General features: G+C 45.5%; 1 protein-coding gene across 2 annotated transcripts; it reads left to right on the plus strand.

The window, feature by feature from the left end:
- Positions 1-16655: 16655 nt before the first annotated feature.
- On the plus strand, positions 16656-21343 carry LOC122925562. Of its 2 annotated transcripts, none has more exons than XM_044276920.1 (2): positions 16656-17152; positions 20855-21343. In XM_044276920.1, the coding sequence occupies exons 1-2, from the start codon at positions 16819-16821 to the stop codon at positions 21217-21219; spliced, it is 699 nt and encodes a 232-aa protein (XP_044132855.1). In that variant the 5' UTR covers positions 16656-16818; the 3' UTR covers positions 21220-21343. The 2 variants fall into 2 exon arrangements, 1 of the variants encoding a protein (XP_044132855.1); XR_006387635.1 differs by lacking the exon at positions 16656-17152 and adding an exon at positions 18262-18408.
- Positions 21344-25467: the final 4124 nt, after the last annotated feature.

Raw genomic sequence — 25467 nt, forward strand, 5'->3', positions numbered from 1 at the left:
ATATCCTTGCCTGTGAAGCCATTTTTATGCAACACAATGATGGCTGCACGCCTTTCTTTGCAGGTCACCATGGTTAACAATGGAAGAACAATGATTTCAAGCATCACCCTCCTTTTAACAAGTCAAGTCTGCTATTTTAACCCAATCAGCCTGACATAATGATCTCCAGCCTTGTGCTCGTCAACATTCTCACCTGAGTTAACAAGACGATTACTGAAATGATCTCAGCAGGTCCTTTAATGACAGCAATCAAATGCAGTGGAAAGTTTTTTTTGGGATTAAGTTAATTTTCATGGCAAAGAAGGACTATGCAATTCATCTGTTTACTCTTCCTAACATTCTGGAGTATATGCAAATTGCTATTATAAAAACTTAAGCAGCAACTTTTCCAATTTCCAATATTTATGTAACTCTCAAAACTTTTGGCCACAACTGTATACTGTTCAGGCTCCTGGGTCTAAATCAGGAATAGCAAAATAAATAAACCAATCTCAAGAAGAAAAATAATAATAAACAAGATAGTAGTAAAAAATAAATTCCTGAAAAAACCGCATGGTCTGAATAGTAGTTTGCAATGTTAAAAACAACGAAAAAATGCAAATCGAACATGGCGAAAGTATCCTCATAACTACTATTCTAGGTGAAATAGCACAATAGACATATGAACATGTAAGCACACCAGGAATGGACCAAATCCTAATAAAGATACATGAGTTCTCTTTTTAGGTTCAAGTCATTCGGATATCTTGTTTTTAATCGAAGAATCCAAAAGGCTTCCCTTTGTATTAATCGCCTTTGGAAATTGCCCCCTCGAATAGAGGGAAAAACACGCTTGATTCCAAAGGCAGAAAATGTTCATAAGCTCCTATCGTGCATCGAAATAAAGTGCCTAGCAACATTCGAAATATTGACATAAGAAGAATTGGTAACATAATTCAAATGTTCCAGGATTCTGTTTTTCAACCTTCCTATAGTGCTTCTCACATAAAGGAGGTCACACTGAGTACATCTAATAACATATATAACCCCAGTGGTATTGCAGTTTATATAGGATTTAATGGAGAAGGTTGAAATATGTCCTGGAACATTCTGGTGGGCACAACATAGCCAGAAGTTTGCAGGGATGACTGCCGCACTGTGTGAACCCGGTATATTTAAGCCAGGTACTAGCCCGGGTTCTTTTTGGAGCTGATGTGAATAGTGAGGGGGACAGTGATGAAGCCAGAGTGGGAGACCGTCTAGCTGTCACTCTGTAGCCATCTTGTAGTAAACCATGTAAAATATTGTTTGACCTGCTGAAATTGATGGCTGTAAGTAAGAACTAAAGTAGTCGGATCATTGCGATCTTTCGCACCTGCTATATTCCCATCTTCCCCAACCCTATCACCTCTCCCAAAGAGTAATGTCTTGCGTCTTTTCGTCTGTGCTATTTTTTCAGCTCTTTTAATCATCCAAATAGGATAACCTCTTACCAACAATCGTGACGTGATGAGTCGGCATTCCAATGTGAAGGCCGCATCATCACTGCAATTTCTTCTGGCATGCAACATCTCGCCTACCGGTATAGACTTAATAGTATGCATAGGATGATGGCTGTTAGCTCTCAGAATTGCATTGCCAGAGACTGGTTTAAGATAGGTAGTTGAATGTATATTCGAACAGGGGATACCCGTATGAGTTAAATCTAGAAAATTAATCGTAGATCTATCCGGCGAATGAGTGAATCTCAGATTATAAGGATTGTCGTTAAGGTAGCGCATAAAATCAGGTATGGCAGGCACATCGCCGCTCCATATAATGAGCAAATCATAGATGTACCTGCCGCCATACCAATCCAATGCCGCTGCAAAAGGGTTATCAGTAGTATATATGTACCTTTCTTCCCAGTACGACATGGTTAAATTCGCTAGGGAAGAGGAAAATTTAGCCCCCATCGAAACTCCTTGTATTTGCAGAAAGAACAAACCGTCAAAAAAAAAGTAATTATGAGTCAGTAAAAATTCTGTGACTTCTATAACATAATCTATAAAATACAACTCATGGCGGCTGTACTTGTGCAAATGAAATTCCAATGCGAATAAAGCCACGCTGTGAGGGATGGAAGGGTAAAGCGATTAAATATCACTGGTGAGCCAGGTGAAGATGGAAGACCACTCTTTCTAATAGAAACTTCTTAAAATATCTCCAGTGTCTTTAAATAACCTGGCACTCGTTTGACAAGGGGCTGTAAAATCGCATCTAACCACTCTCCTAAATTTTCGGTCAGAGAGCCTATGCCAGAGACAATGGGGCGCAATGGGGGTGAATTTAACCCTTTGTGAATTTTGGGTAAAGCATGTATGATGGGTGGTATAGGTGACTCCACTTGTAGGTACAAAAATAGTTTATGGCTAAAATAGCCTAAATCTTTGCCTTCCTGGTGTGCTTACATGTTCATATGTCTATCGTGTTATTTCACCTAGAATAGTAGTTATGAGAATACTTTCGCCATGTTCTATTTGCATTTTTTCGTTCTGTTTTTAACATTGCATACTACTATTCAGACCATGCGATTTTTTCAGGAATTTATTTTTTACTACTATCGCGTTTATAATTTTTCTTTTTGAGATTGGTTTATTTATTTTGCTATTCCTGACTTAGACCCAGGAGCCTGAACAGTATACATTTTAAGTGCACCCACTTGGTTTTAGAGATATTTAATTTGCACCAATGTTAATCTCAGTTTTTCCTATTGGCTCTGGCTAGGGTGTGCGGCAATCAGCCCCTTTTAATCACCACCTGGAGATAGGAGGGGAGGTTGCGACTAGCCTATATAGCCATGGCCATTTGGATTTCTGATCAGTCACGACTAAAAACATGTTTGTTCGAAATGCGTAGACGTTTATTTGGAACACTGAGGTGATGCTGTCACTGTATGGATCTGTACTACACCGAATAAAGGAACCCACAATATTTTCTAACTTCAGTGTTGGATTCATTGCTTTATTTCTATTATCTCACGGTCTTACCAAAGTCTCAGTGCATCAGGGAAGTCGACACAAGGGATAGCGGCAGCAGGTGAGCTGGACATTGTTTACAACAAGAGGACGTGGTCGATCTGTGCCAGCTACACGCACAAGTGAAACCCCTTCCTCAGGTGTGAGTGGGCGACAGAACCTGCAGTGGTATGTGGTCGGGCCTAATGCGACTCTACGAATGGTCTGGCCTGAAAAAGTACAGGCAATAGTCGATTGGGTTGCTGACAGTGCCTCCAGTTCCTTCACATTGTCTCCCACCCAGTGTCCTGCTGAAAGATCAGAGTTGGCCCCTGCAGCCGATGTCCATTAGTCTTTCACCACCCCCTTGCAAATCAGCCAAGCAGTCTGAGACCCAAGTCATGCAGCAGTCTCTCCTGCTTTTTGATGACTCTGTTAGCAGGGTTTCACAGGGCCATCCACCTATCCCTGCCCCAGAAGTGGAAGATATTGAGTGCACCAATGCACAACCAACAAGTGGCTCCAAGGGTGGGTTCCTGCACCCACAAACGCCAGGTACACAATTGTCCAGCCAGGGCACAGTTCTGGAGGATGACGAGGTAGAGGATGAGGAGGAGGAGGAACCGTGTTCACAGTAGAGTGGCACCAAAACCAGCTCATGGCCATCACTGGTGCATGGCTGGGGGGATACAGAGGACATAGACGATACACCTCCCACAGAGGACAGCTTGTCGTTGCCTCTGGGCAGCCTGGCACACTTGAGCGATTACATGCTGCAGTGTCTCCGCAATGACCGCCGAGTTGCCCACATTCTAACTTGTGCTGATTACTGGGTGGCCGCGCTGCTTGATCCCCATTACAAGGACAACGTACTGTCCTTAATTCCCTCACTGGAGCGTGATCGTAAGATGCGCGAGTACAAGCGCATGCTTGTAGATGCGCTGCTGGTGGCATTCCCACCTGACAGCGGGGACACAGTGGAAGCACAAGGCGAAGACAGAGGAGGAGGAAGAGGTCGCCAACGCAGCTGGGGCACCACCAGCACCTCAGAAGGCAGGGTTAGCATGGCCGAAATATGGAAAAGCTTTGTCAGCACGCCACAACAACCAGCAGCACCAGCTAATATGGAACGTCTTAGCAGGAGGCAGCATTTCAGCAACATGGTGGAGCAGTATGTGTGCACATGCCTACACGTACTGGTCTGCCCCCTTCAACTTCTGGGTCTCCAAATTGGGCACATGGCCTAAGCTTGCCCTTTACGCCTTGGAGGTGCTGGCCCGCCCTACAGCCGGTGTAATGTCTGAACGTGTGTTTAGCACGGCAGGGGGTGTTATCACAGACAAGCGCAGCCGCCTGTCCACAGCCAATGTGGACAAGCTCACGTTCTTAAAAATGAACCAGGCATGGATCCCACAGGACTTGTACCTTGTGCAGAATAGACATGTATACCGGTCTTAACCAGCCATTGTTATACTACAGTGCAATTGCTCATTGTTTTATTTTGGATATTTCACACTCTTTTGGAGTGTAGCCTAATAAAAAAAATCTTAAAAATATAAATAAATTTAAACTAAAAACCAGTGTTGGCTACTACGTCCTCATCCACCGCCGCTTCCACCTACACCACTACATCCACCGCCTACTCAAACTCCTACTCCAAATGGACCTCCACCTCATAAATCAAGTAAATTTTTTTTAATTTGTACATATTTTATTTTATGTCATTTCACTAATTTGTTTGTTACATTCTCGGGTGAAATTCACCAATTTTTGGCTGTGATATACCCCTGCTATACCTAATAGACAGGTAAAAACATTTCACTCATTTGTCTGTTACATTCTTGGGTGACATTTGACCATTTTTGCCGTGATTAAACCATTGCTCTACATAGGTGATAGGGACATAAATTTAAAAAAAATCGTCTGTTACATTGTCAGGTGATATTTTGCCAATTTTGCCGTATACAAACCCCTGCTCTAGGTGACAGGGAATTAAATTTCAAAAATTATTCTTTAATTGATGTGCACCCCCTCCTTTCATTCAATGCTTAAACTTTAACAACTTGTAACACATTTGTGCTTCAATAATTTGTCCCATTTTTTCGCTCGATCATATTTAATTTCAAACAATTAACCTCCCTTAGATGTGGTCTCTCTTTCTCATGCTCCCTCTCCAGTGTGTGATCAACATGGTAGGCTCAGAAAAGAACATCGAAAGTTGATAGAGAACATATCCAAATGGATCGTGGATGTCATGGGGACGTGCGATCAGGCAAAAGTTATCTAGAGTCAACAAAGCAGCAGCAGGGCCTCTCCTGTCTAAAGTTTCCAAATCCAAAATACCCCAGTTACATTCCCTATAATTTTTTATTAATCATTCCAATAACAGGGCATCTTAAGAGTCCTGTATTGTTATTTATTGTCACTACCTCCCCAAGTTGGGAATGGGTAAGGCCTCTTTCACACGGGCGTCATTTTTTTTGCCCGGATAAGAGCCGGGTGCGTTGCGGGAAAATGCGCGATTTTTTCTGCGCAAGTGCAAAACATTGTCATGCGTTGCACTCGCGTGAGAAAAATCGCGCATGTTTGGTACCCAAACCCGAACTTCTTCATAGAAGTTCGGGCTTGGGATTGATGTTCTGAAGATTGTATTATTTTCCCTTATAAGATGGTTATAAGGGAAAATAATAGCATTCTGAATACAGAATGCATAGTAAACCAGCGCTAGAGGGGTTAAAAAAAAATAAAAAATTTAACTCACCTTAGTCCACTTGCTCGCGAAGCTGGCATCTCCTTGTGTCTCCGTTGCTGATGAACAGGACCTGGGGTGAGCAGCTCCATTAAATACAGGTTAAGGACCTTCGATGACGTCACTCCGGTCATCACATGGTACGTCACATGATCTTTTACCATGGTGATTCACCATGGTAAAAGATCATGTGATGACCGGAGTGACGTCATCGAAGGTCCTTAAGCTCTATTTAATGGAGCTGCTCACCCCAGGTCCTGTTCATCAGCAGCGGAGACACAAGGAGATGCCAGCTTCGCGAGCAAGTGGACTAAGGTGAGTTAAATTTTTTTTTTTTTTTTTTAACCCCTCTAGCGCTGGTTTACTATGCATTCTGTATTCAGAATGCTATTATTTTCCCTTATAACCATGTTATAAGGGAAAATAATAATGATCGGGTCTCCATCCCGATGGTCTCCTAGCAACCATGCGTGCAAATCGCACGGCATCCGTACTTGCTTGCGGATGCCATCCGATTTTCACACACCCCATTCATTTCTATGGGGCCTGCGTCACGTCAAAATCGGAAAATATAGAGCATGCTGCGATTTGCACTGAACACACAAGTGATGCGTTAAAAACATCGCTCATGTGCACAGCCCCATAGAAATGAATGGGTCAGGATTTAGTGCGGGTGCCATCCGTTCGCCGCACGGATCGCACCCGCACGGAAAACTCGCCCGTGTGAAAGGGGCCTAATTGCCACGCGCCCCCTCCTTTCCTTCGATTCTTCCGTTTTAATAGCTTCTGCAACATTTCCGCTCGATCACAATTAAATTTCATCCATTGATCTCCCTTGGATGTGCTATCCCTTTTTTACGCTCCCTCTCCGGCGTGGAACCCTAATTCGCCGCTAACCGTGATCAACATGGTAGGCGCAGAAAATAACATCGAAAGTTGATAGAGCAGATATCCAATTGGATCGTGAACATCTCGGGGACGCGCGACATGGTGGGGCAGTATGTGTGCACACGCCTACACGAACTAACTGATAGGTCTGCCCCCTGCAACTTCTGGGTCTCCAAATTGGTAAAATGGCCTAAGCTTGCCCTTTACGCTTTGGAGGTGCTGGCCTGCCCTGCAGCCAGTGTATTGTCTGAACGTGTGTTTAGCACGACTGGAGGGGGGTTATCACAGGTTATATTTCCCAATGTTTTGGGGTGTACCCTAATTAAAAAATAAATACAAATAAATGAGTCGTTTCTAACATATACTTACCTTCTGCACTCCTTGCGATATATTGAGGTGGGATGGGGGAGTGCTGTATCTGACACTCCCTCTAATGGATTTGCTCCCGCGATGCCAGCTCAGCCTAGGGGGCGGGATCTGTTCTTCTTAATGAGCGGCACTGGCCATTCCAGAGCCGCAGGCTACAAACTGCACACTCACTATCAGTAGCGTGCAGAGATTTGATTATATGTTTATTTCACAAAAAAGGTAAATTCCAGCTCACCAAATCCTCCCCAAGCACAGAACGAACTGGACAAGTCCTCTCTGCATGCAAAATAAAAGGAAAATTTCCAGCACTTCGTATTCCGGTTATTGCTTCATCTTTATTTCATTTTTGGTTGCAGATTACATCTTGTGGAAATCACATCTCACCACCACAACAGGTTAACATGTTTCGAAATCCAACGTTCTTAATCATAACCCTGTGTGGTGTTCAGCTTCACGGGTGGAAATGGACGTCGAATAGTGGAATAGGAAGGGAGGGAACAAAACATAGGAGGGGGAGTGAAAAAGAAAAAAGGGGGAAAACCATGAGGAGAGGGGGATGGGAGTTCACCTTGGGCTGAACAACTCACAATCAATCACCTGTCACACTTATATTCAAACACCCAAAGTTTTTTTTCAGTGGTTGAACATTACTATTTTTCTCAATTACATAAATAAAATCTATACATTCCATAATTGCATTCAAATCTACAGACGTGGACAAAATTGTTGGTACCCTTTGGTCAATGAAAGAAAAAGTCACAATGGTCACAGAAATAACTTTAATCTGACAAAAGTAATAATAAATTAAAATTCTATAAATGTTAACCAATGAAAGTCAGACATTGTTTTTCAACCATGCTTCAACAGAATTATGTAAAAAAATAAACTCATGAAACAGGCATGGACAAAAATGATGGTACCCCTAACTTAATATTTTGTTGCGCAACCTTTTGAGGCAATCACTGCAATCAAACGCTTCCTGTAACTGTCAATGAGACATCTGCACCTCTCAGCAGGTATTTTGGCCCACTCCTCATGAGCAAACTGCTCCAGTTGTGTCCGGTTTGAAGGGTGCCTTTTCCAGACTGCATGTTTCAGCTCCTTCCAAAGATGCTCAATAGGATTGAGGTCAGGGCTCATAGAAGGCCACTTTAGAATAGTCCAATTTTTTCCTCTTAGCCATTCTTGGGTGTTTTTAGCGGTGTGTTTTGGGTCATTGTCCTGTTGCAAGACCCATAACCTGCGACTGAGACCAAGCTTTCTGACACTGGCTAGTACATTTCTCTCTAGAATTCCTTGATAGTCTTGAGATTTCATTGTACCCTGCACAGATTCAAGACACCCTGTGCCAGACGCAGCAAAGCAGCCCCAGAACATAACAGAGCCTCCTCCATGTTTCACAGTAGGGACAGTGTTCTTTTCTTGATATGCTTCATTTTTTCGTCTGTGAACATACAGCTGATGTGCCTTGGCAAAAACTTCGATTTTTGTCTCATCTGTCCACAGGACATTCTCCCAGAAGCTTTGTGGCTTGTCAACATGTAGTTTGGCATATTCCAGTCTTGCTTTTTTATGATTCGTTTTCAACAATGGTGTCCTCCTTGGTCGTCTCCCATGTAGTCCACTTTGGCTCAAACAACGACGGATGGTGCGATCTGACACTGATGTTCCTTGAGCATGAAGTTCACCTTGAATCTCTTTAGAAGTCTTTCTAGGCTCTTTTGTTACCATTCGGATTATCCGTCTCTTAGATTTGTCATCAATTTTCCTCCTGCGGCCACGTCCAGGGAGGTTGGCTACAGTCCCATGGATCTTAAACTTATGAATAATATGTGCAACTGTACTCACAGGAACATCTAGTTGCTTGGAGATGGTCTTATAGCCTTTACCTTTAACATGCTTGTCTATAATTTTCTTTCTGATCTCTTGAGACAGCTCTTTCCTTTGCTTCCTCTGGTCCATGTCGAGTGTGGTACACACCATATCACCAAACAACACAGTGATTACCTGGAGCCATATATATAGGCCCAATGGCTGATTACAAGGTTGTAGACACCTGTGATGCTAATTAGTGGACACACCTTGAATTAACATGTCCCTTTGGTCACATTATGTTCTGTGTTTTCTAGGGGTACCATCATTTTTGTCCATGCCTGTTTCATGAGTTTATTTTTTTACATAATTCTGTTGAAGCATGGTTGAAAAACAATGTCTGACTTTCATTGGTTAACATTTATAGAATTTTAATTTATTATTACTTTTGTCAGATTAAAGTTATTTCTGTGACCATTGTGACTTTTTCTTTCATTGACCAAAGGGTACCAACAATTTTGTCCACGTCTGTATACAATGGATCGTATAGAGAGATAAAAACATTAAAGAAAGGAAAAGAGAGAAAACCCAGTGTTGACCCCTTAACGACCTGCACCGTACATGTACAGCGCAAGCAGACGTGACTTAACGCCCAGCGCTGTATATGTACGGCGCTCTGATCGGGTGGCGCAGGAGCTGTGCCCGCCCGATCAGCGGCAGGGGTCCGACAGTGACTTAAAGCCAGACCCTTGCTGTGAAATCACCTATACAGGCGCATTAACTCCTGTACGGTCGCGGTCAGCGCTGACCGCGGCCCGTGCGGGCTTCAGAAGTGTGCGGGGTGGCCATTGGGTTCCCGTGCTACTGTGATAGAGACCTGATGGCAGGGAAGGCAGCCCAATGCTTTCCTTAGGCATCGTGGCTGCCTTCCATGACAGCCTGTGAGATCCAGACCCCTGGATCTCACAGGCAAGCAGGCTGAAGAGTATTACAGTGTGTAATACACTTACAGCCAAAGCATGGCAATACAGAAGTATTGTCATGCATTGCAAAAGGGATCAGACCCCCAAAAGTTGAAGTCCCAGAGTGGGATAAAAAGTTAAAAAAAAAGTAAAAAAAAAAAAGTTTTACTAAAAATTCAAAGTTTTAAGTAAAACACTACTGTGGTTCTTTTCTTTTACATATACTGTGGTTCTATTCTGCTATTAATAAAACACCTATTTTGGGCAAAAATCTTTAATTGCAGCCTAGTTTGCATCTGTACGTGTGAGATACACACTTTCGATACTGTGGTTCTATTCTGTTATTTGAAAAACAGCCATTTTGGCCCAAAAACTTAAATTGCTGCCTAGTCTGGATCTGTACGTGTGAGATACACCCTTTACATACTGTGGTTCTATTCTGCTATTAATAAAACACCCATTTTGTGCAAAAAACTTAAATTGCGGCCTAGTCTGGATCTGTACATGTGATAAACACACTTTAGATACTGTGGTTCTATTCTGTTATTTGAAAAACAACAATTTTGGGCAAAAAAACTTAAATTGCGGCCTAGTCTGGATCTGTACGTGCGAGTTACACCCTTTACATACTGTGGTTCTATTCTGCTATTAATAAAGCACCCATTTTGGGCAAAAATCTTTAATTGCGGCCTAGTTTTCATCTGTACATGTGAGATACACACTTTAGATACTGTGGTTCTATTCTGTTATTTGAAAAACAGCCATTTTGGGCAAAAAAACTTAAATTGCGGCCTAGTCTGGATCTGTACGTGTGAGATACATCAACAATCAAGTTTTTATATTTTTTGATTTGTATGTATTTTATTTTATTTTATGTCATTTTACTAATTTGTCTGTTACATTTTCAGGTGAGATTCCCCAATTTTTGGGTGTGATATTCCACTGCTATACCTAGTAGACAGGTAAAAAAAAACACTAATTTGTCTGTTACATTTTCTGGTGAAATTCACCAATTTTTGGGTGTGATATACCACTGCTATACCTAGTAGACAGGTTAAAAAAAATCACAAATTTGTCTTACATTTTTGGGTGAAATTAACAAATTTTTGGGTGTAATATACCACTGCTATACCTAGTAGACAGGTAAAAATATTCAATAATTTTTCTGTCACAGTTTCAGGTGAAATTCACCAATTTTTGGATGTGAGATACCATTGCTATACATAATCCTAAAAAAAACTAACTGAGACTAAACAGGCTAAAATAATCAGTAATTTTATTAAATACATAAATATGACAAAAGACACAAAAGCACATCAAAAGGTGTGGTACGAATCACTCCTGAGGAATAGCATAACACAGATGTATATAAATGGAGGCTTGCAATAAAATGCAAAAACATCCCTGGAGGTGGAAGGGAAGATAAGTGATCAGGTGGGGCTGCCATAAAAACAAAAAAACAAAACAAAACTGAAGTTGTCTTGTTAGTGTTAAATCACAAGGTAGGAATACAAAGAGGTAGTGCAACACAAAGGTAAGATATATATTAAACCCTAAAATAAGGGAAAATGTCAAAGTATATGCAACTACCTAAATTGTATATAAATTTAAAAAATGACAAAAAATAAACTGCCAGTCACAGTGTATCACTATTAATGTATGCTTCCAAGACCTCCTAAACAGAAATAAAGAACACACAGAGAGAATGCACCAAACAGATATAACACTGACTATGCTGGCAAGACATAAGTAAAGGTATTAAAAGCTGAGACTTTCGCCAATATGTTCCAGTCATGGAGATATCGGAGCCCACATGCACCACGTCACGGTTTCTCAGCATGGCAAGGGGTCCTAACCACTGCTCTGACTATGGTGTGAACACGGTCTGGGGATGATATAATTCAGCTCACAGCCAAGCTCCCCACAATTGCCCAGCATAAATGCTGTGGTTGTACAATGTGGATGAAGCCAGGCCGTGAGCCACACCCACACCAGACCATGTGAGGGAGGTTACCAGGTGCAAAAAAGTGCTAGAGTGCCAAGTGAAGGCAAACACACTCAAATCTAACAAGACAGAAAATGAAAAACAAAAAAATTAGTGGCAATTCTGGAGGAGCTGCTCAGCCCATGACACTGTAGCGTGTCTTTAGTTAGGGGAGCAGCCCGACCGCATGTGGACCGCAGTAATCGACTAACCCCAGCAAAATATGCATACAATGGAGGATATCGACGCGGTCCACATGCACCACAAGAGCAAACTACACAGAATGTAGCAATCATAGAGAACACACAGAGAGAATGCACCAAACAGATATAACACTGACTATGCTGGCAAGACATAAGTAAAGGTATTAAAAGCTGAGACTTTCGCCAATATGTTCCAGTCATGGAGATATCGGAGCCCACATGCACCACGTCACGGTTTCTCAGCATGGCAAGGGGTCCTAACCACTGCTCTGACTATGGTGTGAACACGGTCTGGGGATGATATAATTCAGCTCACAGCCAAGCTCCCCACAATTGCCCAGCATAAATGCTGTGGTTGTACAATGTGGATGAAGCCAGGCCGCGAGCCACACCCACACCAGACCATGTGGGGGAGGTTACCAGGTGCAAAAAAGTGCTAGAGTGCCAAGTGAAGGCAAACACACTCAAATCTAACAAGACAGAAAATGAAAAACAAAAAAATTAGTGGCAATTCTGGAGGAGCTGCTCAGCCCATGACACAGCCCATGAAACAAAACTGAAGTTGTCTTGTTAGTGTTAAATCACAAGGTAGGAATACAAAGAGGTAGTGCAACACAAAGGTAAGATATATATTAAACCCTAAAATAAGGGAAAATGTCAAAAAGTATATGCAACTACCTAAATTGTATATAAATTTAAAAAATGACAAAAAATAACCTGCCAGTCACAGTGTATCACTATTAATGTATGCTTCCAAAACCTCCTAAACAGAAATAAGGCTACTTTTACACTGTCGTTTCTGGGTCCGCCTGTTAGATCCATTTCAAGGCTCTCACAAGCGGCCCCAAACGGATCAGTTTAGTCCCAATGCATTCTGATTGGATAATGATCCGTTCAGAATGCATCAGTTTGGCTCCGGTCCGCCTCCATTCCGCTCTGGAGGCGGACACCAAAATGCTGCTTGCAGTGTTTTGGTGTTTGTCTGGCGATGCAGAGCCAAACGGATCCATCCTGACTTACAGTGTAAGTCAATGGGGACGGATCCGTTTACATTGACACAAATATAGTGCAAATGAAAACAGATCCGTCCCCTATTGACTTTCAATGTAAGTCAGGACGGATCCGTTTGACTTACACTTAGACTTTTTTTTTACTTAGTTATGCAGACGGATCCGTTCTGAAAGGATACCGGCGTTTGCATTATAGGTGCGGATCCATCTGTGCAGATACCAGACAGATCCGCACCTAAGCGCAGGTGTGAAAGTAGCCTAAAGTGCAAAGTGCAAAAGCAAGCACAATGCCCTCATATTACTGACAATGGACTCCCATAAACCTACCCATAAAATTAGGTGGAGATGATACCTCAGAAGAGCCGTACACCCCAACGCACGTTTCGGCGTCTGCCTTCTTCCGGGGGCGCCGATGCCGAAACGTGCGTTGGGGTGTACGGCTCTTCAGGTGTGCATTTAAATACATCCACAGGTATGTCTATAATTAACTCAGATGTTGCCAACAAACCTAACAGAATATTCCAAACACATGACATCATCATATGGGCAGTCCAGAATTGTTTAAAGGCATAGTAATATTAGTGTATGTAAACTTTTGACATTGTGGAAAATAATAAAAATGACTTAAAATATTCTCTCTCTCATTATTCTGGCATTTGACAAATAATAATAATTATGGCAATCCTAATTGACCAAAAACAGGAAAGGTTTATTCTGATTTCATGTCAGATATTGAGAAAAACATGCATATGTGTATTTTTCTATAGTGTATGTAAACTTCAGGTTTCAACTGTATATATATCTACATACGCAATATTACCTTGTGCAAGAATTGGTATAACAGCCCAAATGACCGTATCAATCCTGGATCATAGGAGAGGTCAAAATATCCCTAAACGTTTTATAAAATGAGGAAGAAAACCCATGCTTCCAAAGTGAAATCAGAATAAAGCCAGTGCCTATCATCAACGATAACAAACCCAGCAACATTTTTAAAAGAAGAGAATAGGCAACCTCATTATTGAAAGAGGAAGGAGGAGCATATAGTTTTTGATGTAAAAACTGTGCAACTCCAGAAGCACCTTTTTAAAGTTTTGTACCATCTGCCAAAGTTTTGGCAAGGACCCAACTGATAAATGAGTGGCTAAAGTACCATCTGCCAAAATTTTGGCAAGGACCCAACTGATAAATGAGTGGCCATGCTAAAAGTATCCCCTGTTTATCTCCTCAGGAAAAGAACGGATAATTGGACCACCTCATCTTTATTTCTACCCAACTCATCAAAGTAAGATTTAACTCTGTCCAAGCCATTTCGAAGCATTACCGTAGGTCGTCTGAAAGGAAGCATTTATGTTGCAGAGAATGCTCAGTATATGTCCTTTCTTTGTGTGACAAATCTTTTTTAACATGAGTAGCTAATGGAGTTGAGCGGACACCTGGATTTTCGGGTTCGATGGGTTCGGCTGAACTTCACAAAAAAGTTTGAGTCCGTGACCCGAACTTGACCCAGAAACCCGAAACCCATTGTGGACCCGATCTTTGGAGCACTAAAATGGCATTAAAAATGTCATGGAAAGGGCTAGAGGGTGCAAATGCAAATGCCAGCAAAAAGAGCATGGCAAGTGCTCTGCAAACAAATGTGGACAGGAAAATGACTTAAAATAACACAAAATACATAAAAATAAAAAATTATAGTCTTGATCTAGGAGCACGAGGTCCATATGGAGTAGGAGGTTGAGGAGGCAATGGATGTGGCGGTGTATGTAGAAGCGGTGGTGGAGAAGGAGGTAGCCAACACAGGTCTTTGGTTTTATTTTTTTATTTTAATTTTTTTGTTTAAATTAGGGTACACCCCAAAACATTGGGAAATATAACCTGTGATAACCCCCTCCAGCCGTGCTAAACAAACATTCAGACAATACACTGGCTGCAGGGCAGGGCAGCACCTCCAAGGCTTAAAAGGAAATCTCAGGCCATGTGCCCAATTTGGAGACCCAGAAGTTGCAGGGGGCAGACCCATCAGTCAGTACGTGTAGGCGTGTGCACACATACTGCTCCACAATGTCGCACGTCCCCGTCATGTCGATCCAATTGGATATCTGCTCTATCAACTTTCAATGTTCTTTTCTGCGCCTACCATGTTAATCACGGTTAGCGGCGAATCAGGGTTCCACGCCGGAGAGGGAGCGTGAGAAAGGGATACCACATCCAAGGGAGGTCAATGGCTGAAATGTGATCGAGCGGAAATGTGGGACAAGTTGTTAAAGCGGAAGGGTCGAATGAAAGGAGGTGGCGCACGTCAATTAAAGACAAATTTTAGAAATTTAAGACCCAGTTTTACATTTTTTACAATTTAGGTCCCTGTCACCTATGTAGAGCAGGGGTTTATTCATGGCAAAAATGGTAAAATGTCACCCAAGAATGTAACAGACGCTTTTGCACCCTGCTCCCTCTTTTGCTGTGCTGGTGCCTCTGTGCAACCATCACCTCTTCCTCTGAACTAGACAGGTCACTTGCATGACCTTGATTCCACGTGGGGTCTTGTATCTCATCATCCTGCACATCATCTTCCACCCACTCTTTACCCCTGGCCTCCTTGTCAGTCTGCATACTGCAGAAAGCCGCAGCAGTTGGCACCTGTGTTTTGTCATCATCAGAGACGTGCTGCAGTGGTCTTCCAATGTCCTCATCCTGAAACATAAGTGGTTGGGCATCAGTACACTCAATCTCTTCCACTTCTGGTGCAGGGCTATGCGGATGGCCCACGGAAACCCTACCAGCAGAGTCATCAAAAAGCATAACAGACTCCTGCATGACTTGGGGCTCAGACTGCTTGCAAGGGGGTGAGTTGAAAGACAGATGGCCATGGGCTGTAGGTGCCAACTCTGATCTTTCAGCAGGGGACTGGGTGGGAGACAGTGCGAAGGAACTGTAGGCACTGTCAGCCCCCCAATCTACTATAGTCTGTACTTGTTCTGGCCTCACCTGATTCGTACTGTCCTAAATGCAGTGTAGGCCGCAAATGTACAGGTAGAGCAGGGGTATGTCACAGCCAAAAATTGGTGAATTTCACCCAACAATATAACAGACAAATTAGTGAAATGTATTTACCTGTCTACTAGGTAGAGCAGGGGTATATGTCAGCCAAAAATTTATGGAATTTCACCCGACAATATAACAGACAAATTAGTGAAATGTATTAACCTGTTTACTAGGTAGAGCAGGGGTATATCACAGCCAAAAATTGGTGAATTTCACCCGACAATGTAACAGACAAATTAGTGCAATGTATTTACCTGTTGTAGCGGATTGTATTTAGCCTGGCCTGTTTGGATCATGTAGGACGACATTCGGTTGATTGTATGGCTATGTATTGTAAACTGTAATGTTTACTGTGTTGGATGCATTGCTTTTCTGTGCCTCCTCCCCTCCCCCTTTTTATTTCCTGTCCCATTCTTTTCCCAGCAGGGTGTGGTCTCAGGGACACTGAGAGACCAGTAATCTAGCTGTTCTGTCCCTCCTCCATCTCCCATCAGCCCTTGCTATTGTCTGTCCCCACCCTTCCGTGTACCATGGTCATCTATGTGCCCCATTGTATGTAAATAAGGCTGTTGGGGGGTTTAAAGTGTGTGCCATGTCCAAATAAAGTTAGTTCTGCTCCTGATGCTGTGTGTCGTCCAGTCATTGGGATTGCTGTTGGGATATTATTGGACTATTTTGCCTGCTGGAATTACTACTCTATGGATTTATGATACTTGTTCCTGAGCCTCACTGGGATCTTAGGTGGAGATTGGCTGTGGAATATCAGCTCTCCGCTACATTGGTTGGCAGCGCTGGGATCCAGACTCACAGAGGAACAAGGATTAATGGAGATTGATTACTCCACTTTAAAACGATCCACACTTAAAGATCTTCTGGAAGCAAGAGGTATTTCAGCCAGCAACAAAACAAAGGCAACACTTATCTCTGAAATAATGGCAGAAATCCGAACAGAGGATGATTCGGTCACTGCACAGAGGGACGAGACAGACGGAACAGAGCAAGCAGAGTTCCAAAGGCACCTCTTATTCAGATTGTCATTTTATGGGGAGAACCCACCAGTGGAAATTATCTCCAAGACAATGACAGAGGTTCAAGAATTTATAACGCGGCAAAGGAGACCACAAACACCAAGCCCAGCAGTGTCTATGGTGCAAGAGGGTAAGCCAAAAATTCCATACCAGGCATTTAAAATGTATGTAGAAGCGGAGGAAGATATAGATGCATTCCTCCAAGACTTTGAAAGACTATGCACGTTACATAAAATACATATGGAAGATTGGGTACCCATCTTAGCAGGACGGTTAACTGGGAGGGCAGCTGAAGCCTACCGTACGATACCAGATACGGAAATTAGGAATTACAGCCGTGTCAAAGAGGTTATCCTGGCCCGATATGCTATGACACCAGAGGCATACCGGAGACGGTTCAGGGAATTGAAAAAAGCTGAAAAAGACTTGCATGCAGAATGGGCTTGCCGTTTACAAAGGGCAGCCCTCGGATGGGTACAGGCGAACCAGGCACAGTCCATGGAGGACCTATTACAAATGCTGCTGCTAGAACAGTTCTATGATGGGATACCCGCAGACCTGCAGGAATGGGTGAGAGACCGTAACCCCACGTCTATCACAGAAGCAGCTAAAAAGGCCGATGACTATATGGATGCCCGCAGGCAGCACAAGCTTGTGGGTGTTAAACCAGCTGTGCGACCTCTAGGGGGAAACCAATTTTCAGCTAGCACCAACACACCACTGAGACCGCTACCCCCACCAGCTCCTACAGCGGCTCAACCGAGGTTTCGCCCACCCTCCTCTGTGCAATGCCACCAGTGCCAGAGGTGGGGACACTACAAGCGGAAATGCCCGGAGCTTAGAGACCGATCCACCTGGATTCGACCAGGACCACCACCGAGAGCAGCAGCACACCACTATCAGGAGGAGACACCCACCGCTTATGGCTCTGCAGTTCCAGTCACCACTATAGAACAGTGGGAAGTACTCCACGAAGCCAACCCACTACAAGCACAGGCGGATAATCGGCAGCACCACAGGCAAACAGTATACCTGGAGGGGAAACCTTTGCAGGGACTCAGAGATTCGGGAGCAACCATAACCTTGGTCCAAAGCCACTTGGTCGCGGACAAAGCTAAAACCAATAAGACTGTGGCTGTCAGGGTTGCTGGGGGAGCCGTATATCTGCTGAATACAGCAAGGGTTCATTTGCATTGGGGTGCGGGGTCAGGGACTGTGGAGGTAGGGTTGATGCCCCAATTACCCGCAGAGGTGATACTGGGAAATGACCTGGGAAAGCTCACATCTGCATTTGAGCCACAAACCACAACCACTGAGGAAGCACATCCAGTGGTCACCAGGCAACAGGCCCGCACCCAGGACTACAACACACTGCCGGAGGTCCAGGTAAGACAACCTTCCCCTTCCCTAGACTGTGTCCCTTGGGCCCCTCCTGACGAATTTGCGGCAGAGGTGATCACTGACCCTACTCTACAGGTATATAGAGACAAAGTCACCTCTGACCAACCGGGGGCGGAGGGGGAAAGATTTGTATGGGATAGGCAGCTATTATACAGGGAGTCAGACAAGCAGGTAGCTGGGTCAGACCCGATCGTTATGAGACAGCTAGTTGTACCACAGAGGTACCGAGCCGAACTGCTCCGGATAGCGCACGATATTCCGTTATCCGGACATTTGGGGGTCAGTCGTACTAGATATCGGCTGACCCAAAGTTTCTTTTGGCCAGGAATTAGCCAGGGAGTACGCAAATATTGCAGCACCTGTGATACGTGCCAGAGGGTAGGGAAGAGGGGGGACCGGCGGAAAGCAAAGTTACACCCGCTACCTATAATTGAGGAACCGTTCCATAGAATAGCCGTAGATATAGTAGGTCCCCTCCGGAAACCTACCCCCTCTGGCAAGAGGTATATTTTGACGGTGGTGGATTACGCCACTCGCTACCCAGAGGCCGTAGCCTTGACAAACATCCATGCAGAAACCGTGGCAGAGGCCCTGATGCAGATTTTCTCCCGGATGGGATTACCCAGGGAGATCATCTCGGATCAGGGTACTCAATTCACTGCAGAGGTCACCCAGCACCTCTGGAAATTTTGCAAAATCAGACCTATAATCAGTGCCCCCTACCATCCTCAGACCAACGGGCTCTGCGAGCGGTTCAATGGCACCTTAAAACAAATGCTCCGAACCTTTGCTGAGACCCACCGAGACTGGGAACGATTCCTGCCTCACCTCCTCTTTGCTTACCGGGAGGTGCCGCAGGAATCCACAGGATTCTCCCCATTCGAATTGTTGTTCGGGAGGAAAGTAAGGGGACCGCTGGACTTAATTAGGGAGCATTGGGAGGGAGACAGGAGCGCAGACGGCACCCTCATTGTACCATATGTGTTGGCGCTCCGAGATCGCTTGGAAGTTCTAACCAAGACGGTAAAGGAAAACCTCCAGGCGGCTCAGACGCGCCAGCGCACATGGTACGATCGGGGCGCCAGGGACCGTAGCTTCCAGGTTGGGCAGAAAGTTTTAATTTTGAAACCTGTCCGACATGATAAGTTACAGGCCGCCTGGCAAGGCCCTTATAAAGTAGTGGAACAGAGATGTGACACCACTTATATAATTGGCCCCTGCGCAGGGACCGGAGGGCGACGAATGCTCCATGTGAACATGATGAAGCCCTACCAGGAACGCTCAGAAGAGGTGACCGCTATTTGTGCACCCAGCTCTGAAGAGTTTGACAGTCTTCCCCTGCCGGATCTACTGGGGGACGGTCAGCTGTCTGGGGATTTAGGAGAAGTTGTACTGGGGGACCGGCTGAGCCCACAGGAACGTACCGAGGTACAACAGCTGCTAAGAGAGAAGCAGGAGACCTTCTCCAATGTGCCTGGGTACACTCCTCTGGCCACTCACAGAGTAGAAACCCCCGGGCAACTACCCATGCGCCAGACCCCGTACCGCATCCCTGAAGCGGTGCGAGAGAATATGCGTAAGGAGATCGACGAGATGCTCCAGCTGGGGGTGATTGAGCCCTCAGACAGCCCATGGGCATCTCCGGTAGTCCTCGTACCAAAGCGGGACGGTACAACCCGCTTCTGCGTAGACTACCGGAGGTTGAATGAAAAGACTGTATCAGATGCTTATCCGATGCCCAGGATAGATGAACTGCTAGACCGGATGGCCAGAGGCCAATACCTCACTACTATTGATCTGTGTAAGGGGTACTGGCAGATACCCCTGGCTCCGGACGCCATCCCTAAGTCAGCCTTTGTCACCCCATTCGGCCTATACCACTTTAAGGTTATGCCATTTGGGATGAAAAACGCTCCGGCTACGTTCCAGCGGATGGTGGACCGACTTCTAGATGGGTTCCAGGACTACACCTGTGCCTACCTCGACGATATTGCAATTTTTAGCAATACCTGGCAGGAGCACTTAACCCATATAGGAGCGGTTCTAGACAGGATTAGGGAGGCCGGTTTGACGTTGAAACCGGCCAAATGCAGTATAGGAATGGCCGAGGTACAGTACCTGGGCCATCGAGTGGGTTGTGGGAAACAGAAGTCAGAACCAGCCAAAGTAGAGGCTGTAGCCCAATGGCCTACCCCTAGGACTAAGACTCAGGTGTTGGCATTTCTAGGGACCGCAGGATATTACAGAAAGTTTGTCCCCAATTATAGCGCCCTGGCCAAACCCCTTACTGACCTGACCCGTAAGAACCTTCCCCGCCAAGTAACCTGGACCCCGGAGTGTGAGCAGGCCTTCCAACATCTGAAAAATGCAGTTATTAATGCCCCTGTCTTGGCAGCTCCCAATCCAACTAAACGTTTTCTTGTTCACACAGACGCTTCTATGTTTGGATTGGGGGCAGTGCTGAGCCAAGTTGGGGCCGATGGCGGAGAACACCCCGTGGCTTACATCAGTCGCAAACTGTTACCCAGAGAAGTAAGCTACGCCGCCATCGAGAAGGAATGCCTGGCTGTGGTGTGGGCCCTAAAGAAGTTACAGCCGTATTTATATGGACAGGCTTTTTCCCTGCTCACGGATCACAACCTGTTAGTATGGCTGAACCGGGTGGCTGGGGACAATGCCAGGCTGCTGCGCTGGAGTTTGGCGCTGCAGCCTTTTGACTTTAATATTCAGTACCGCCCGGGCAAACAAAATGGAAACGCTGACGGGTTGTCGAGACAAACTGATTTGGAGAAATGATCCGTGAGCACCCCGGACATCCCCAAGCCGATCCGTGCTGGATCAGACTGTGTATGCCGGCTTGTGGGCAAGGGGGAGCAGTGTAGCGGATTGTATTTAGCCTGGCCTGTTTGGATCATGTAGGACGACATTTGGTTGATTGTATGGCTATGTATTGTAAACTGTAATGTTTACTGTGTTGGATGCATTGCTTTTCTGTGCCTCCTCCCCTCCCCCTTTTTATTTCCTGTCCCATTCTTTTCCCAGCAGGGTGTGGTCTCAGGGACACTGAGAGACCAGTAATCTAGCTGTTCTGTCCCTCCTCCATCTCCCATCAGCCCTTGCTATTGTCTGTCCCCACCCTTCCGTGTACCATGGTCATCTATGTGCCCCATTGTATGTAAATAAGGCTGTTGGGGGGTTTAAAGTGTGTGCCATGTCCAAATAAAGTTAGTTCTGCTCCTGATGCTGTGTGTCGTACAGTCATTGGGATTGCTGTTGGGATATTATTGGACTATTTTGCCTGCTGGAATTACTACTCTATGGATTTATGATACTTGTTCCTGAGCCTCACTGGGATCTTAGGTGGAGATTGGCTGTGGAATATCAGCTCTCCGCTACACCTGTCTACTAGGTAGAGCAGAGGTATATCACAGCCAAAAATTTGTGAAATTTCACCCGACAATGTAACAGACAAATTAGTGAAATTTATTTACCTGTCTACTAGGTAGAGCAGGGGCATATCACAGCCAAAAATGTGGGATATGTCACCCAACAATCTATCATACAAATGAGTGAAATGACTTAAAATAACATAAAATAAAATATGTAAATTTTGGCCATGCTAATCCTGCCTTCTGAGGTGCTAGTGATGCCCCAGCTGGGTTGGCGACCTCTTCCTCCTCCTCTGCCTTCACCTAGTGCTTCCACTGTGCCCCCGCTGTCAGGTGGGAATGCCACCAGCAGCACGTCTACCAGCGTGCGCTTGTACTTGCACATCTTACGTTCACACTCCAGTGACGAACTTAAGGACAGTACGTTGTCCTTGCAACAGGGATCCAGCAGCATGGCAACCTAGTTATCAGCACAAGTTAGAATGTGGGCAACTCGGCGGTCATTACGGAGACACTGCAGCATGTAATCACTCATGTGTGCCAGGCCAGAGGCAATGACAAGCTGTTCTCTGTGGGAGGTGATTCGTCTGGGTCCTCTGTATCCCCCCAGCCACGCACCAGTAATGGCCATGAGATGGTTTGGGTGCCACCCTGCTGTGAACACGTTTCCTCCTCCTCCATCTGCACCTACTCATCCTCTACCTTGTCATCCTCCAGAACTGTGCCCTGGCTGGATAATTGTGTACTTCCACCCTCAGGAACCCACCCTCGGAGCCACTTGTGAATGACTGGCCTGAGACCCTATGAAATGATCCATCTTCCTCCTCCTTCTCCTCCTGTGTCACATCCTCTTCCATCATTGCCCGAAGCGTTTTTTTAAGAAAGTGGGATAGTAACGCTGAGAATGGCATGATTGGCACTGGCCATGTTGGTGGAGTACTCGAAACAGCACAACAAGGCATACAGGTCTCGCATGAAGGCCCACTCATTGGTGGTGAAGTTGTGCTGTTCCGCAGAGCGACTCACCTGTGCGTGCTGCAGCTGAAACTCCACTATCGTCTGCAGCTGCTGCTCGCACAGTCTGACCAGCATTTGCAAGGCGGAGTTCCACCTTATGGGCACGTTGCATATGAGGCAGTGAGCGGGAAGGCCGAAGTTGCGCTGCAGCGCTGACTGGCGAGCAGCAGCAGGGTGAGAACGCCCAAAGCGCTCACAGACAGCCTGCACTTCCTGCAGCAGCTCTGATATATTGGGGGATTTTTTAAGGAACCTCTGCACCATCAAATTCAGCACATGCGCCAGGCAAGGGATGTGCATCAAACCGGCTAGTCACAGAGCTGCTACGAGATTTTGCCCATTATCGCACACCACCAGGCAGGTCTTGAGGCTCACTGGCACCAACCACTCATCTGTTGTTCCATGCCTGTCCACAGCTCGTGCGCGGTGTGCGGTTTGTTCTCCAAACAGTAAAGTTTTAAAACTGCCTGCTGTCGTTTACCCCTGGCTTTGCTGAAATTAGTGGTGAAGGTGCTACGCTGACCGGATGAGGAGGCGGTAGAGGATGAGGAAGCGGAGTAGGAGGAGGAAGCAACAGGAGGCAAAGAGAAGCACCCTGCAATCCTCGGTGGTAGAAGGACATGTGCCAAACTGCTATCCGCCTCAGGCACAGCCGCCTCTGCATTTACCCAGTGTGCTGTTAGGGAAATATAAGGTCCTTGACAGTGCTTACTGGTCCACGTATCCGTAGTTAGGTGGATCTTTCCACAGATGGCGTTGCACAGTGCACACCTGATTTTGTCCCCCACTTGGTTGTGCAGGGAAGAGATGGCTAGCCTGGAAAAGTAGTGGCCACTGGGCACGACGTACTGTGGGATAGCCACTGCCATAAGGCTTTTAAAACTCTCTGTCTCCACTAGACGAAATGACAGCATTTCAAAGGCAAGTCATTTAGAAATGTTGGCATTCAGGGCCAGGGATTGCGGGTGGGTAGGGGGGTACTTCCTCTTTCACTCTAGTGTTTTTGAGATAGAGAGTTGAACGCTTCCATGGGACATTGTGGAGATGCTTGGTGACCCAGGTGGTGGCGTTGCTGGCAGATCCTCTTTTTGCCGGGTGGCAGATGCCACTTTCACTCCAGAGGTGGATGAAGAGGCCGAGACTGCAGCAGAAGAGGGAGCAGGAGGAGCCAGAGACCTTTCTTGGTTTTTGAGGTGTCTACTCCACTGCAGCACGTGCTTTGCACTTAGATGCCTGATCATGCAGGTCGTGCTCAGGTTGAGAACATTTATGCCTCGCTTCAGGCTCTGATTGCACAGCGTGCAAACCACTCATATCTTGTCGTCAGCACATTGTCTGAAGAACTGCCACGTCAGGGAACTCCTTGGAGCTGGCTTTGGTGTGCTCGGTCCCTTGGTGCGGTGGGCAGTAGCAGGCATACTGTCTAGGGGATGGCTGTTCCGCTTTTGCACCCTCCTCCTTTTTCTGCTGTGCTGGTGGCTCTGTGCACCGCCTCTTCCTCCGAACTACACAGGTTACTCGCATGACCCTGATTCCATGTGGGGTCGAGGACCTTATAGTCCTCCACATCATCTTCAACCCAGTCTTCACCCCTGCCCTCCTTGTCGGTCTGCACACTGCAGAAAGTCACAGCAGTTGGCACCTGTGTTTCGTCATTTTCCGAGATGTACTGCGGTGGTCCTCCCATGTACTCATCTTGAAACATAAGTGGTTGGGTATCGGTGCACTCATTTTCTTCTGCTTCTAGGCAAGGGCTATATGGATGGCCCTGGGAATCCCTGCTAGCAGAATCATCAAAAAGCAGAAGAGACTGCTGCATGACTTGGGGCTCAGACTGCTTGGCTGATTTGCAAGGGGGTGAGGTGAAGGACTGATGGACATGGGCTGCAGGTGCCAACTCTGATCTTTCATCAGGAGATTGGGTGGGAGACAATGTGAAGGAATTGGAGGCACTGTCAGCTACCTAATCTACTATCGCCTGTACTTGTTCTGGCCTCACCATTCGTAGAGCCGCATTCGGCTCTACCAAATAACGCTGATGGTTCTGTCGCCTACTCGCACCCGAGGAAGGTGTTTCACTTGCGCATATAGCTGGCACAAATCCACCATGTCCTCTATCTGCAACAGGAGCTCCACCAACAACACTACGACCGGGGCCATGTCCCTTATTTAATGCTCTTCTTATTCTTTGCGTTCACCCACCAAACTAACAGATGGTTTATGTCAGGTGACAATGTTACCGCAAATAGTCAACAATTAAGTTCAGTGTGAGTAAGGCAGTGCCGGTGTCATAAAGAGGAAAAACTTCTTGAGGTCACACAACATTGTGACAGGCAAATTTTAAACAATTACTTCACGGTCCCCCAAAAATTTAATTTGTCAACCAACAATGTAACTGCAGTATTGACTGGTTGTATTTGACTGTGACAAATACAGATGAGAAAACCAAAGAGGCCGGATTTGGCGACCGGACCTACTTAATCCCAAATTAATTAGCGTGCGTACTGATCCAGCGGAACAGAGGGATAAAACTTAACATTTAATGTCAAAGAAATCTAAAATAAATGGGTAGACACCAGAGGATGAGCCTCTACAACAAACAACAATTAAAGACAGCCCTATGGGCATAAACTTGTAC

Source organism: Bufo gargarizans, chromosome 2 (assembly GCF_014858855.1).
Source record: "Bufo gargarizans isolate SCDJY-AF-19 chromosome 2, ASM1485885v1, whole genome shotgun sequence".
Classification (NCBI taxonomy): Eukaryota; Metazoa; Chordata; class Amphibia; order Anura; family Bufonidae; genus Bufo; species Bufo gargarizans.

Bases quoted from the DNA above. Each gene is read 5' to 3' on its own strand.
- LOC122925562 (XM_044276920.1), top strand. From the start codon at position 16,819: ATGGAGATTGATTACTCCACTTTAAAACGATCCACACTTAAAGATCTT. The intron at 17,153-20,854 runs GTAAGCCAAAAA...TTGTTCACACAG, and splicing joins AGTGTCTATGGTGCAAGAGG to ACGCTTCTATGTTTGGATTG.